Below are 17,690 nucleotides of genomic sequence, written 5' to 3' on the forward strand. Positions count from 1 at the left end.
ATTTTGCAATCGATGCAGGATTTTGTGCCCTGCTATATAGCATACGGTATCTCATGAATCCAACCCCATATTGACGCTCTTCCGAAGTCCTGTTCGCAAAATGTTTTGGCGTCAGATCAAATTATTGATAGAATGACAAAACAAGCCAATACAAGGTACCAGTGGGAAGTAGCTTGTATATACAACCCACAATAAGTTTCCCAATCGATCACGTGCATCCGATTTGCCCTTTATTACACCCGGAAATAGCCAACTTTATTCCACCATACATGCCGCATATATATAATGCTTTATATACAACCATAGACATCAAATTCATCTTCAGATCAAGGAAGGGAAATATTTGCGTCAATTGTTAGCCTGCGTTGGGAGCATTCTAAATGCTGTTTAGAAACTTATTTTCTTGACGTGACACTTGGATACTTCATTATGATACACCATTCACCAACAGTAGCGATTACTGTTTTCTTGCTGTTGGTAACTACAGCCAATGCTCAAGGTAAGTTGGATAGTGAGACATGTTTCACCTGCCTCCGAATTTGGCATAGCGAATGCCGCGGCCAAATTCTGTTGTGCTAAAATTTAAAATTCAAACTGCTTTAAAAGATAGACGTTTCTTTTACGGTGTTAATGGCTTTACGTAATATTCCGTGGGTTCAATTTGAATGACAAATGGTAGAATTCCAAAAAAGGACAATCAATTCACTTTTCCGTCAAAATGCCCGAACATGGCAATAAAGGAACACGGCGCAAACACCTTTACGCTGTAACTTGTCTTTTTCATAAGGGCGGGAAAGCGCTTTGGAGGAAGGGGTACACGGGCACAACCTGTCATTTTTTGGAATCGTACCTGTATTCCTGCATTGTCATCATATATGACCGAAAGCCAAATATGATATTTAATTTGTGTATATCTACTGGGATTGTGCCTGATAAATTAAAAATAGCAAAGGTCATACAATTATACAAAAAAGAAGATGTTGAGGTATTCTCAAACTATCGTCCAGTTTCCTACCGTGCTTTTTTTTTTTTTTAAGAAACAGATGTACGGATTACATTGACAATAAGCGAATAATTAAACACTAAACAATTTGGCTTTCGGTTAAAACATTCGACCTTTATGGCTATAGAGTAAATGGTAGACAAAGTTTAATACTGCAGCAGTTGAAAGAAACGAAACGACTTTGATGCAATCGATCATAACATACTCTTACATTACATTAGAACACTATGGCTTTCGTGGTATTGTGTTAGAAATGGCAGAATGTGGTGTGTGTGTAGCACCATCTGTGGTGTTCCGCAAGGATCAATCCTGTACTCAATTCTATTTATACTAGATAATAACTATAATGCATCTAAAGTACTCGAATTCGTCCTTTTTTGTACCCCTATAAAAACGTTAGAACGCCTGACAAACCTTGTTAATGAAGAATTAAAGGAAGTAAGCATTCGGTTTTAAGCTAACAAATTGCCAAGTAATACCACCCAAACAAGTTACATGGTACTTAGACTACCCCGTAGTCCACTTGCCCATTGTGCATACTCTGGATATTGTATTTAAGCTTGTGCACAATTGATAGATTTTCACATCTGATCTTTTCAGTCACCCTACTCCCTCTGTTTGTTAGCTTCCCAAGTGAACCTGGAATTTCGCGATTAATAAACTGGCAGATTCTAAAATCAGAATTGTTCAGTATTGAAGTGCCAATACAATTATGACATTATGATACGTTGCATTCAATAATATAAGCCTACGTACACTTTACTTTTACTGTCACTAATATAATTATATAAACTTTTTAATAACAATTTTATACTAGTATTTTGATGTAATAAATATCAGTATAATTTCGAGTTCAACTGAATGCTTTCATCATGATTAACATTAATAACATGCTTTTATTTATCAAAATTCGACCATGGCATAGTCTACATGGTACTTGGCACACCCAAAATGACATCGATGAATCAAGACATGCAAATCGCACTAGATCTTACGACTTTAGAAAGAGTGCATCAAACAAAATTCCTTGGTGTACTAACAGACGAATGCCTCACTCGGAAATATCACATAGATGGACTGTATCTAAAACTATATCAAGAAATGTTGGTATCATGAATAATTATTGAAACATTTAGTTCCAAATCGTATAAACTTTATTGTACATTAATATTGCCTTACCTGAATTATAGAACACTTTTATGGGGGAAAACGTGTCTGACATACATGACTATGTAAATGACCTAAATCTAACCAAAAATAGCAAAGTCTTTTCAGATCATGCCATACGTAGTACGTACAACATACAAGATGTCCCTTTCCATAGAATTCTTTAGATAAAAATCTAAAGCTTCAAAATCTGTTAAACATTTCAGCAATCAATTCAAAATAAAACTTATCTCTATTAACATGATTAATATAATTAATCTTTTCCGCGAGCACTTCCCCTTCCCTTGCCTTGCCTTTTGGTTATGTTATGTAAAGTTGCTTTGAGTTGTTAATTTCAGTTGATTTTAGGGAAAGGCTAACTTTCAGGCCTTTTTGGTCTTCCAGCCTTTTCCTCCATATGTATCGTGTTTGTATATTTTTTATGGAAATAAAATATGAATATAGATATGGATATATGAATATAAATATATCTCGTAGTCGTAGTGAATAAACAGTGAAAGGTGGACGGTTCAAATGTTTTTTCATACGGTGTTTTCGATCTCACATTCGACTCCGACCTACCATGTAAACAATCTGATTCCAAGATTTGAGTTACAGCATTTTTGAATTAATAACAACGCTATATTTTACAGAGAGAATCAAGTAATCAATGGTTATTCTTATATAGGCTATATATAATTGGTTGGTTTTGACGTTACATTCATACAGATAGCCCTGTCCCTATTTACAACATCACCGTTACTGCTGGAGAAGACGTATATCTCGAATGGTACAATAAGGATCCAATATATGTCAACTGGGCTAAAGATGGTCTCAATGTCGGCCACACTCGCGCATCTGCAGAAGGAAGAATATATACCATTCCCGAACAAGGACTACTTATACTAAACAGTGAATGGGAAGATCGAGGATATTATACCTGTGTGGTGATTGCCGTTGTAAATGGTCAACATGAACCTAAAGAGCAAGTATTTTGGGTGGATGTGGCTCCACCTGTGGTTGATGTGGAGATGAACACTGGGGGATGTAAGTTGAATTATTTGTTTCATCTTGAATGGGGAGCGGGTGAGCGTAGGGGATTTACCCTTTCTTTGCACCACTGAGGTCCCGGGTTCGAGCCCCGGCAGTTCCAAGACGACGTGTATTTGGTTTCCAGTCCACCGGGTTCTCCGGTTTCTTTCGGTATCTTTAAAATTAACTGGGCTTTCTCATGAGTATATTGAACTGCCCCGGGTGACCTGTCTTGTGTCCCGAATTGAATATGATAAATAAGATACAGCGTACCGTATATCGCAAAAACTGATGCAACCCAAAGAAAAATATTTAAAATGACTCTTACCCGACTCATATGTTCAGTGGAAAGCAGAATAAATAATAATAATAATAATAATAATAATAATAATAATAATAATAATAATAATAATAATAATAATAATAATAATAATAATAATAATAATAACATACTTTTATTAAGCGCACTTCACGGAGCGTCACAGTGCGCTTTACAATACAGTTATGTAAAAAGCCCTAAAAATACCTTAATTACTCAATTATTAGATGTGTAATGTTAACCTTAAAATACCTTAATTCATCAACGAATCACCTATACTCAACGCACTGACTTTATACCATCCCACTAAAGCATCTGCATCCAATGACGTGGTGATTTTCAAAAAGTATAGAGAAAATCCTAATTGGTCCACTATTTTTCCCCATACTATTTGCTTTCTAGTCCAACAATATAAAATTGTAATATTTTTGAGATTGTCGACACTCTGGTAGTGTATGCTATATATAGGCTGATACAAACGTCTGAAATGTTTAGTTTTAGAGAGTATTTTTAGTGTTCTCCTGACGTTAAGTAGTGTGTGTGGTTCATCAATTTATCATCTAAACACTAATGAATCCACATCACCACTTAATTAAAAAATGATAGTATTTTTAATTGAAGATAATATTTGATTTGTAATGCATTCAGTAAATAAAGTAGATAAAGTTAAAGATGTTCGTTGTATTCTTGTCATTGGCTCCAGAAATTTTGCATTCACAACCGGGCGGTGCAAATGTGGAACGTCAGTAAATAAGTAAATAAGCAACTTGAAAAATTAAAAAATGTATGAATAGAAGAATCATGTTGCTAACCCTCCCAAAGTTGTCCCCAAAACAATTCCTTTAGTCAAAAAACAATTACATTTTCCACAAAAAATGATGTTTTCAAAAAAAAGTTGTACTTTTCAACAGCCCATACATGGAGTGTACAAAACGTTCTCGATATCAATGTTATTATTTGTTTGTTTTTCCTTTACCTTTCTGTCACTGATCCCTTAGTCACACGCGCAACCATCATTCGTTACAAAATCAATGATTCGTTGAAATGAATTTTGACATGAATGATGTTTCGTTGAAGTTTTTAATCAGCAGTTGTTTCAAAATGTCACAATGATAAAATCATTAGGGAGGAGAAATGAGTTATCCAACATTTGATAGAAAGGTGAACAATTACGGTACTTGTAATGGGTAGGCTGAAGCATCATACATTTTGCATCTTGATCTAAACGCCTTGCATCTTAATCTAAGGCGTAATCATAATGTGGCCACAAGAGACTGGTTGGAGTTAAGGGGCTGCATGCTGACATGACATGGCATTTCTTCTTTGACTTGTACGCCTTTATCCAAGAGAGCCGTCGCTCTAGATCGTTGCAACTGTTTCAGTCTCCCATTTGCAAGTACATTTGATCTCTTCTTGCCAACGAAAGAACAAAGCACCACACTACAAGCCTTATTTCTCCTCCTATAGTGATATTACCATTTTGAAACACCTGCTGAAAGAAAAACCCATTCAGTGACTGAGTTATCGGACACATAAAATGAAAGAAAACAAACAATCAATCAAAACATTGATCATGTTGATTTTGAGAACGTTTTGTACATTACATGTATAGGATGTTGAAAAGTGCTACTTTTTCTGAAAATGTGATTATTTTTGAAAGGGAGAACTTTTGGAGGGTAGAAATACTTCCTCTATTTACTGACTATGATCACAGGTTTTAAATTGGTCAAATCAACAAAAATTAATGTATGTCAAGTTATGCGAAGAAATGTAATTTTAGGGGGTCTTTCGTTGGTTAAAACCCTTTACGAGTTTTATATACGAGTTATATGAGTTTATTTCAGCAAAATATGAACACTTCACTAAAGATACATGTAGTAACTTACAGAATATGGTGCTAGTGGTCGTGGAAAATATCATGTCAATGAGCTTGACAAGCCACGGACCCTGTACAACAAACACCTAATCAAAGAACAAAATATAGAAACAAATCTTCCCAAAGAAAGTTTTCAAAACAAAAACAGATGTCATTCGATTCGATGCCTCAATAAGGAAAACGACACCACTTCCCCAATAATGTATACTGAATATTGAACTTAAGAAATAAGTTTACACCAGTTGTGAGAGAATCCTAGGGAGAGAATAGGGTAATTCCTTTTAAAAACCCGCCGTAACACTGTCTATAAGTAAAACCAAACACAGGAAATTATACGTGTCTAATAACAGTTTTGATGCCCTAGCTGTCATATCCATTATACATGTGAACAATATAACACCATGAACAGGAACTTTTACTAATAAATTTGTGAAATATAAAGCTAAAGGAGTACAACAAAATTAAATCATTGTCCGCAAGTGTATCACGCAAACCTCAACGATAACCTATACTGTTGTTCCTTTGCCAAAAATTGCGGACATGAAGTAGCTGAGACGATGGGACGAAATGTCACGAAATTAATAGCAGGCTACACCATCTCAGTTTTTTTATAAAGTATAATGCCCCTGTCATACTTTTATGTAGCTTGCCGCTGCGGCAAGCGCCATGACGTATCGGCCAATCACAAGTCTTGATTGTCTGTTTGTCTGTAATGCACGTGCGTTATGCCGTTCAACGGCAAGTGGCATGATAGTATGAAACCAGCATTATACCAATGTCCACTTACGCAACAAAATGATCAAATTCATTTTGAGTTTTATTTACGGGGTTTAGGAGGGAGCATGACCTACGATATTTGCACTCAAATATTAAAACAAGTAAAGCTGACACACAAGAGGAATGATATGTGGATTATAAAGGTGATTCTAATGTTTATAAAAGGTGTCATTTCCTCCCCATCATGCCCATGTGCATGATTTTTCTCGGGAGGGGGAAAACGGCGCCCATATTTGTAAAACGACCTTAATTCGCCTGAAGTTTGAAAGCTGATGTTAGATAGATTGCGATTGTTACGTGAAACGTGAAACGTGAAACCAGAACAGCAACTGTATGTTACAATAGTCCAAAGTAAACATAATTTAGTGGTTAAACCTTTGATCACAACATAAAAACTTGCGTACCTGGAATTTTCAGTCCAGTCCAAAGTAAGTTCGTATGATCTCTAGATTGTGAAATCCATTGTGAATTGTGAATTGGTCAATCGTAGAATTTCCGTACGGCTTCTGCCATCCCATTCGCCTGAAATTTGAAAGCTAATATTTATAGATAGATTGCGATTGTTGCGTGAAACGTGAAACCAGAACAGCAACTACATATTACACTAGTACAAAATAAGTTAGTATGCGCTCTAGATTGTGAAATTCTTTGTGATTTTGAATTGGTCAATCGTAGAATTTCCGTACGGCTTCTGCCATCCCATTCACCTGAAGTTTGAAAGCTAATATAGGTACATCAGATTGGTATGCAACATTTGCATTGGCAATTGTTGTTGCTGTTGTTGATTTAAATCTTGTTGGATTAAACATTTTATTATCTGCTCATGTACTATTACTTTCATTTTCTACCAATCATATCAATAGTTCCGTGCGGATATCCTCGTGTTCGTGGTAAAATTATTGGCGGAAAGATTGCGGAAAAGGGTCTATCTCCATGGACAGCTTTGTTGTGGGACAAAGGTAGAGGAAGACCATTCTGTGGCGGAGTACTTTTAAACCGTAGATGGGTTCTTACAGCAGCACATTGTTTCGGACCAGACTCAAATATCAACAGCACCAACACGTAAGTATTAGAGCATATGGAATCGCCAATAAGGGGGAAGGACGGGCGGAGCTTCGATATGTATCTATTTTCTGTTTTGGAACAAACATGACATCTACAGCAATGATTTACACTTCCCCTCTGCCCATCAATCAATGTTGGAACACATTTGGAAACTGCTGAACACATTGGCCTTTCTCAACATTGCACGGGGGAGAGGTGGTGATAATTACCTTTCTTTACACGAAAGTGCTCCAAGATCTTTTTCCAAGATTGTAGATATATGCCGACAATAACAAGATTACGCTGATCCCATCATCTGTATAGCTAAAGATTAAGAACCAGTGACAAAGCTTTAAACTTAAGTATTTATTGGTGAAAACATGTTTTTATTTCATAGGGATTTAGTTGAAGTTCGTCTAGGGGAGTATGATACAAAACGTGACGACGGAACAGAAGTGTACCTTCGTGTGGAAACAGTCATTATGAACCCCAACTTTGATGTACCGACATTTGACTCTGATATTGCTTTAATCAAACTTCGGCAGCCTGTTACTTACACGGATTACATTGTTCCTGGTCAGTATAAAATCTTATAAACAATGTTGCTTGTAAGTACATGGGCATCGATACGATTTTGTCTGAATACTCAATTCAATATGCATCGAATGGGCTACGTACACAAAAGTAGATACCGGCAAGATTCGTTTCGAACGCTTCATGTCTATTTTGCATTTCATTAGGTAGATATGCATGCTTGGAAAAGTATGCTAAAAGGGAATTGAACTTGGAAAGGCTCTTTTCAAAGCCCTAAATCTTCAGCACATTAAATAATGCTTTAAGGGATTCTTTTCTAAGCCATTATATGTTCAAATGACAGCTTTAATAATCTAAAAGATCAATCTATAATAACTCTAATTAGGATGAAAGTGTGACAATTTTATACTTATCCTCAATCTGTAAAGTAAAGAATTATTTCTGGTTTGGTGAAACCCTAACATTTCCCTTCATCATATTTCAATAGTGTGCCTACCCAGTGAAATGAGAGCGCAAGAGGTGGTAAGAGCTGGTAAAAAAGGTTTCGTAACTGGATGGGGAAATACTGCAAGAGAGGGAGTTCAATACTCGAGATACCTCAGAAAGGTACGTAGTCCATTAAGTTTACAACGCAATTATTCGAGACCTCCAATCTAACTCTAACTAAATCTGTGCAAAGATGAATGAAAAAATGTAATACAAGGCTAGGCCAATATAAAAAATTGTATAACTTTCCTCAAGTCAATTTCATATATTGAAAGTGACAGAAATCAATTCGCAAATTAATGTGTAACATTCTCTTGAAAGCCGTATTAGAAAATAAATGTGTCTCAAGATTTTATTTTGTAATAACTGGAAACACAGTTTTCATAACAGTTGATTCGTTGATTAATGGAAAACTATTTTTCTTTTGCAATTGAAAGATTATGAACGTATAAGTTGTAAATGTGAATTATTTCCTTCTAAAATGTATTTTGCTTAGTGTTATAATTCAATTATTTGTTTATCTTTCTTAAGGTACTTCTAACCATAGCTGATCAACAAGATTGTGGTACCGCACATTATGAGGTGATAACAAGCAACATGTTTTGTGCAGAAGCAAACACTGGGGCTTCCAACAGAGAAAGAGACGCTTGCCAGGGAGACAGTGGAGGACCGTTTGTTATTCGGGTAAGACCATTGAAGATATTCATTAGTCACCAAGAACTTAAACTGTGTTTTATATATATGATTTCTCTTGCAGACCGTTCATACTCACTCACAGTCCCCTTTTGTCTTATTTACTTGACATATCTTATTCTCACCATTTCAGGATAGTTTACGATGGTATCTTGTTGGATTGGTCAGTTGGGGGATTGGTTGTGCAGATCCTCGATACCCCGGTGTTTACACAAGAGTGCAGAAATTCAGACAATGGATTGAAGATCTTATAAAGGATGATATGGCATCATGTGAAGGTAAACCAAATGTATCTGTATTTTTAGTTACAATTATGCCACCAATAGCTAGTGATAATTATTGTTTTGGATATTATTTCAACATGATTTTTGAACGCTTCATGTCTATGGATATTCCAGATACTCATTGCATTAGATATGCTTGGCAAAGTACACTGAAACAGGGAAATGAATGGATAGAGCTCTTTTCAAAGCCACCAAATCTTCAGCACATGTTCAGTATGAAATTAACTAATGCTTTCAAAGCCATCATTTCTTAAGTAAATACTTGGCAAAATGGACAAAAAAGCAGCTTTAATACTCTAAAAGGTCAATATATAATAACTCTAACTAGCTGTGTTCTAAGTCAGAGATAATGCGGATGAAAGCTTGATAATGTTATACTTATCCTCAATCAGTAATGAAGAATAATTACTGGTTTGGGGAAGCCTCTAACATTTCCCTTCAATTCCATTCAATAGTGTGCCTACCAAGTGAAGAGGGCAAGAGGTGGTAAGAGCTGACAAAGAGGGTTTCGTAACTGGATGAGGAAATATGATTTTAGACAATTCACAGGTGGTCAAGGTTGCATTTCTAGTATATAAGAATGTTTTTGGTTTCTGTTAATGAACTTTTTAAAAACATTTTATATACCGGTACTAGAAATGCAATCTCGACGGAATCTACAGAGACATAAAAAGATGCTTTAAATTACCTTGAACGCATCAGCAAACGAGAAGGGTGGGTCTGGACTCAATCGAGCTATAAGGCATCAGCAAACGAGAAGGGTGGGTCTGGACTCAATCGAGCTATAAGGCAGATGTTAAAATTAGTATAAGGCAGTGTTAAAATTAGTATTTGATTTATTTGATCATGACTATTTCATCAAATAACACATACATTCTGTTTACAGAATCTCAGTTCAATTTTGAAGAAGATCTGATCCAGAGGAAAAAGGAGATTGAGACACTAGAAGCTAGTGTTACGCAGTTACAAGTACAGCTAAAAGACAAAGAAGATCAGTTACAAATAGTGCTCGGTAAGTTTGATCAAATTATTAGTTTGAAGAAGAAACACAAATATAGTGTTATAATCTGATGAATCCTATTGGTAAATTTCCTTGCACACTGGATCAGGAGTGTATTTTTCTTGCAAAAGGTTTAATTGAAGACCGAATTAAAAAGACTAGTTTCTGTCTGACGTCAGGGCAAAGGCGCGTCGTGATTGGTTGCTGACCTGCGCAGTACAGCATTTTTGGTCTATTTGACAGGACGTCATACGCAAACTGTCTTTTTAACTTTCGGTCTTCAATTATATCATATACTACAATACATGGACTGCACAGGTTCTAGAGACTGTATTATACCATTTCAGTGATCACTTTAGCTATAAAGCTAGGCCAATAGTGTTTATGCTGGGATGTGCGGGGGTGGGTGAGGGTGTGTTGGGGTGGGATATGCATATGTTTGATTATGTAGGGGTGTGTGCGGGGTGTGTGCAGTTTATGTGTTTCAATAAATTGGATATTACTATTGTCGAATGGTATTGCAGGAAGTGGCATATCTACTTACAGCTACTCATTTGACGAAAAACCGTAACGTGAATAATAGAAGATAATGTCGAATATAACAAGTACTAATATAGTCAGGAATTACGTTTTAATGTTATCATTTTGCTTTATGGGTTCATTTTTTTTTTTACAACAAATTATTCATCTTTTTATTTTGATCCGGGATTTTGATTCCTATCAGCACAAACTTGCAAAGAGCCAACTACAGAATCTGGACCAACGACAACCAGTGCACCAACTACTCAGCCTCCAACAGTGCCTCCTATTACACTACCTTTACCGGAAATAGAAAGAAGTGAGTGTCAAAGAGGTGCTTGTTGGCATATGGGAGGCTATCGAGTCTACGCTACCTGTGAAAATGGTTATTGTGTATGTGATGCACCAGATTACAACAGAGAATCTTGCCTTCGTAAGTACCGCCAACGTGTGGCGTTTGTTTCAGTAAAACTAGAAAAAGTAAACGAAATATTAAGAAAAAATTAACAAAAACTTCATTTCATATGGTAAAAGCTCTTCGCTTTTTTAAATGTGCTTTCAAACACTGGCTAAAGTGCTGAGCTGCATTTGTAGCATATCTGATGAAGTACCACCGAACGCAAACTGAGTTTCATAATTTTAGTGTGTGTCTTGACTGTTAAAATGTCCTGCCCTATTGTATGTTACTTAGCTTGTTTACTACGCCAACGATACCATGTATTTTTACGCAAACTACAGCCTCCGTAGGAAGATGTCAAATCCACCAAAACGGAAATACAGCAGCTGCCCATGCTACTTACCTTGGAACCGAACAAGACACTTACAAATGCGTGACTCGGGAACCTGGGCGTCAGAGTATCCACGTGTTATCAGTGTACGAAGGAAACAGTCACACTCGTCCTCCTAGTGCAGGTAACATGGATGTTACTTTGGAAACAGACTCTCCAAGCAACAAACCTGTGGTGTTGGTGTTAGCTTCATATGAACCAGTTAGGTGGATACTAAACGTACCAGATATCATTGTCATAGATGAAATTATACTGGTAAGAATAATTGCCTGATATTCATTGTATTATTTTCCATTTGTGTTGTTTTGATCAGTATAAATATAACAAACTGGAGACACTTAGAGAGTCCAATTAGAGTGCTATTCTGTTTGTTAATTCAAGATTGAAATTGATTTAGGAAAACTGGGGATATGATAAAACTTTGTTATCTGAGAAAGTAAAAGTGACGCAAGTAAAGTAACTGATACCTGATTTTTATAGTATCCCAATGTTGCACACTTATGTTCAGTAGCCTAAGGGGGTACTACACCCCTCGATAAATTTGTGTCTATTTTTGCATTTTTCTCAAAAACTAATAGCACACTTGTAAACAAAAGTTATGTGTATTATAGGGGCAAGTAATCCAATTACTACACTGGAATTTCAGTGACCCAAGACAAGCGGTTCGTTATTTATGATAAGAAATAAGGTACCGCTAGGATGTACCTCATTTCCTATCATATATACTGAACCGCTTGTCTTGAGTTACTGAAATTTCAGTGTAGTAATTGGATCCCTTGCCCCAATAATATACATAACTTTTGTTACCAGTGTGTTATTATTTTTTGAGAAAAATGCAAAAATAGTCTAAATTTACCACAGGTGTAGTACACCCTTAATGCAAAATGAACATTCATATGAATACTTATTACATTGGGCTGTTACTGAAGTTTTAATGTTGTTTTAGATGTTCATAATGTGTATTCATTTCAATACGATATTGCCAGAAATGAAAATAAGTTACTGATCATTACTTCCAGATTTCCTATTACATTGACGACAGTAGCGTTGATTGGTCAGGTACCCCACGTGCGGACGTTCCCATAACAGGATCTAGTTCAATCCCACGTGGTTACGGCAGTGACAGTGGTGGTGGGAATACAGCTGGATTACTGAAACACATCAGAGACAATTACGGTCCTGTGAATTCCTTTACAGGAACATACAGAGCGGATTCTTGGACACTTGATATAAGTTATGGAAACACCCCTCATATTCATTCTCCTCCAGGTAAGAAGTAATGACGAGATGATGTGTTGCCATGGTTATAGTTTTTAGTCTTCCATTGGTCAGTCCAAATCGAAGTCTGCTTAAACAATTAAACGCATGGACTGGTGTGCATTAAAATGGACCGATATGTGCATTAACATTCTGAACTCACCACGTTTTTCGGTAACGTTGTGACCACAAACCTAGATGGGCCTAGAAGATTTTTCTAGGGTCTGTGTTCAGTGTTGCGACTTGTTCCGAGATCTGTGATCTGTGGTGGCTTGGTCAAGTGGTAGTAATCGACGTGGAAGTTGTTTCATGGTGGAGTCACGGAATTTATCGGCTCTTTAACACAGATCCTCCAGGATCTCTGCTCTTTAACCATCTGCTCGAATCGGGTTTGATTTGGTGGACTCACAACCCTCGGCTCAGAGAAGTTTGAGTGGGTGAAGACTGTTGCTCGAACATTCTCCTCGGTACTGGTTGCAGCACAGATCCTGGGCAGCAGGATCTGTGGTTGCAGTGAGCTTTAATGAACTGTTTCTACGTAAGACTGGGCGGAGCTAGTTTCAGAACATACGTGTCCATAAGCCTCCAATTTCTCAGTTACAGATAAACACCGTGCAAGGATATCAAAGCGATATCTATATTTAATTTTGGTTCTTCTCTATTATATAGGTGGTGGTGGTTCTCCCGTAGATCTGAATCCTGGCATAAACAGTGATACCTGGACACTTCGCTCATTCAGATATGATAATAACTGGAATGACTGTGATGGACTGCAATACGTAAAGAGTACGGGTTACGATGTTGGTGCATACGTGGGTGTGGTGCTGTGTTCGTCAACGCGATATAAGATCTTCCTGAATGATGATCTGCATTCTAATTTCAGGTAAGATTTCAATTCGCAGATTGTATAATAACTAACAGAACATTAGGTAGACACCTCTGGTTACTTCCAGTCGTCAAATTTTCGCCAGGTGTACATGCATCTGACTCGTTATAAGTCAAGAATACCTAAAACTACTGTTTTACTAATAAAGCAATGATCGAACCACTTCTAAAGAAAGTTTTTTTCTACAAACATTTAACATTTACTGATGAAAGAATATCTGTTTCCAAATAGTGAATTTTGGCTTTTGTTGACCATGTTTACACTGCAATACAACAAAAGAGTATTGCAACCATTAAATAATGTATGTTTCCATGTATTTGTACAGAAACATTGCGGATTCCAGTGGTCATGGACAAGATCATTGTGAATTGGTAGGTTCCCAAGACAACGCGCAAGTAACCCTAGGCAACGAGTTCTGGTCATCGCCGTCAAGTGTTGGTAAGCTATTTGGGCATAAATGGCGGACGTAACGTTACCCTTTACAAAGGCAATATCTAAAAGAGATGACCTTTAATGGGAAGTTAAGTCGCCAGAATCAGTGTAATGGAAGTATTTAGAGAGGGCATTTTACAGTTCAGGGCGCATTACACCAAATCACTGCGTGAAAGGTGCAATGGTGATGAGTTCCGGTTAAAAGTATATGGCTACTGGAGACAATAGGGACCATGTCCTTCGTGAGGTTGGCATGTTCTGATTTAAATGAAAGATGCTAATCTATTAATGACTAAAATAGATATGAAATTATACAAATCGATTTCACAAGAAAAGTAGACCCTGTCCGAATTACTGCTAACGGAACAAGTTTTAATGCTAGTTTTGGCGCTGAAATAGCGGCGTCGCTTTTCAACATTTTTAAATAAAAAAAATGAATCTGTAAAGTTGACCAAATTTGAAGCTTAAATTAAAATTCAGTCCTTAATTAATACAGGGATGGCGTAAAAAAGTGAAAAATGTTGTCATGCGGGGTAGAAAACGTCGGGTAAAAAGTTATTTGGTGGTCTACGCCCTTCAACACCAAAGCAGCTATTCTATCTGGGTTCCCTCAGAAATGCTAATAAATGATTGCATACTCATTGCAGGTTATTATCGGTCCCACAGAGGCGAAGACTTCCAAACTGGCAACATAGGCGGTGGAATAGGCGAAAACTGGACCGGCAAATTTTATGTCAAGTGGTACGAATGTGGTGTATCAATACCTTGATTATCAAGCAGAGGTGTGCTTATATATACAGAGTGTCCCCAAAGAGGTTATGTAGAATGTGAGCCGCATTTTGCGAATTGTTCACCAAAACAATGTCAGTTTTTCAGGTATTATCCTTTCCGTCAGTGCCTGCTAAGTTACAATCCCGTATCTTAAAACCTGAGGAATAGATGATACACTCTAAATTTTACAACGGTTAATGTAGCTGTGAACAAATAGTTGAACCGTTTGTTGCACTCTCTTGATGCTGCGTACTTTGAATAAACATGTGTACATGCAGTGCTTATATGATATAATTACCATTAAATGGCCACATGTGTCTTTTGATAAAGGGCTCGTGATTGTTAGAAGACAATTTATACAAATTACAACATATATTTTCGGGACAAAGTGCACTAACACATGGTTGTCCCGAAAGTATGTGTTTGTATTTTTGGGTACATAGCATCAAAACAGTGCAATAATCGGTTCAACCATTTGTCACAACTACATTATCCGTTGAAAATTTAGAGTGTAGGGGTATCAAGACTAACCGTCAAAATATAGAAATTTGAACACAAGCACATTATTTGCTTTCATTTTTTTTTCTATTACCTTTTGTTTAATTACTTCTTATTTTTAATGGCTGAAAACTTATTGCACAAAAGGAATGCATTGACAAATTAAATATTGCACATCTGAAATTAAATAAGTTTTAGAGATTTCTGACTCCTGGCGGTAACACACAAAGGAAGATGGCCATTAGAGAGGAGCACATATTTGGCGACGGCATTTCTACACGCTGTATCTATTATTATCATCAACATAATGAAATTAGCAATCTTTTGCATATAGTCTTTGTTTGGGATTTGTTGAGTTTAAATCCTTGCTTTGTTATAATGTAAGTTTTATTCTTTGTTCATCAGCATAAAATGCTGCATCTGTCATGCTATGGCTGGGCCGACTCAAATGGCCCGCCAAATATACGGTTGCTGTAGTAATGAACCTTATGTTGCATTATGCCATTATGCGAAGTACACAAGTTGTAAACTTGACATTGACAAGATGTCATGAAAAGGCCATTTGTATTGATAACATTAACTTTACATTGTAAGCTTTTTGGGGATACCTGGTACGATGAGCACCAGCGGTGTATAGAGAGACAAATTATACATGGAAATTGAATGAAATATCCATACAAAATCAAATTATTCTATTTTGTTTGACTTGGTGTATCATTCAGATTTGATTTTATTGCTGTATAAACGCATTCTATGTTCCATGCATATAATGGTTGGTTACACTATAAATGTTGAAACAAAATATTGTCTAAAGTTTGTAAAAAATAAATTGATATAGGTTATTACGTTAACGTTATTTTCACCTACTATTGTGCAATACCACTCAGAATAAAATCCAGTGTTCCTTTTTAACCAATCATATTTTAGATGGCTTTTCAAAAGTTCTAAGTAGCTACAGTGTGTCTGTCAAAAGTTCCATAAGTTCCTAAGGGCTTTTTGGCGACGGGAAGGGAAAGAAGGAAGGAATAAAGAGAGAAAAGAAGGAAAGAAGTTGTTTGCTCTGGGTGGAATTCGAACCCGAGACCCCTCGCATGCCAGGCACTGGGTCGGCGACACTTTGCCACGGGTCTTGGGCTTCGCTGGCCAGCGAAACCGTGCCTATATATCACTTAGGGCGATTGCGTCATCACACCACGTGGGATGCATGCACGAACAGCGCATATATCAAGTAGTATTTTGTAGTATACCGTCCTGTTAGGGTTAATGCACCGTCGCAATGACCATTCCATTGTACCCTGAAGACAAACCTTCACGGGTGTCCTATGTCAGAGTCGAGTATATCAGTGAAAGTCACCAGCTGAACCTTATGGTCAATCTGGTGCTTTAACACGATCAGATCAAGTTAACACATTTAATTATAATTATACTCAATATTACTAATAAAGGTATTATAATAGACGACTTCACACGGGAGGCGGGATTCGCATAAATGCGATCCACGGTGTGCGTCCAGGATCCGGGAAATGATCGCGTAGTGAGTGCGTTTCTTGTAAGTGCGTCACGGCGAGTTACAATGCATGTAAGATGTTCATAATGCGCTGATGTGTGCGTGTAAGGTGCTCATGCACACAAGACGAAAATCACATTGAAACGCACCGAAGGAGTGATGCGAATCCCGCTTCTTTATACATGGAAGTGCTTCCCAATGTGAACTTCTCTTGTGTGCGCAGAGATGCCATCGGGAGATGAGCATCCTACATGCACGCGACATATCGCCACGAGAGCTCTACACGTACACGCACCCCAACACACTTACAAGAAACGTGCTATAGCAACGCTACCATTTCCCAGATGCGGATACGAGTTCCGTACAGACGCGGATCCCAGGGTCGCATTGACGCTGATCTAGCTCCCCCTGTGGAGTCGCTAGCTAATATTCAACCTCTTCAAAACTCAAATAAACAACACGAAATATAGTGTAAACTTAATCGCTTTATACATGGAAATGCTAACAAACATTTACATGTATTTTATTTTCCCCAAGAAATATCGTGATAAACGTGTTACAGTAAGTTAGTATATTGTAAAAGATACCATTTGTAAGTTAAGAAATTGTATAACATTTTTTATAACAGCAGAATTGCAAATCAACATACCAAAAACAACGGAATATATCACACACGAGGGGAATTTGATTAGAATTATCTAATAAAAGCTTTTTATTAGACTTACCAACCCGCAACACTTCAATGCGAGGGATGAGGGGTATACCAACTCATAATATGAGCTGATACCCAAACATCCTCACTCGAGTGGAACACTGACCAATGAAATAAAGCGTTTCA

General features: G+C 37.1%; 1 protein-coding gene across 1 annotated transcript; it reads left to right on the plus strand.

Moving 5' to 3' along the window:
• The first annotated feature begins 277 nt into the window (after nt 1-277).
• Nucleotides 278-15,810, plus strand: LOC140153281 (uncharacterized). Its single transcript, XM_072175983.1, has 14 exons — nt 278-499; nt 2,879-3,196; nt 7,017-7,215; nt 7,595-7,773; nt 8,219-8,337; nt 8,749-8,901; nt 9,044-9,188; nt 10,081-10,206; nt 10,919-11,146; nt 11,452-11,756; nt 12,521-12,770; nt 13,428-13,641; nt 13,970-14,082; nt 14,724-15,810. Exons 1-14 carry the CDS (start codon nt 430-432, stop codon nt 14,843-14,845), a joined length of 2,541 nt encoding a protein of 846 aa, XP_072032084.1. The 5' UTR covers nt 278-429; the 3' UTR covers nt 14,846-15,810.
• The last annotated feature ends 1,880 nt before the right edge of the window (nt 15,811-17,690 follow it).

Source organism: Amphiura filiformis, chromosome 5 (assembly GCF_039555335.1).
Source record: "Amphiura filiformis chromosome 5, Afil_fr2py, whole genome shotgun sequence".
NCBI lineage: Eukaryota > Metazoa > Echinodermata > Ophiuroidea > Amphilepidida > Amphiuridae > Amphiura > Amphiura filiformis.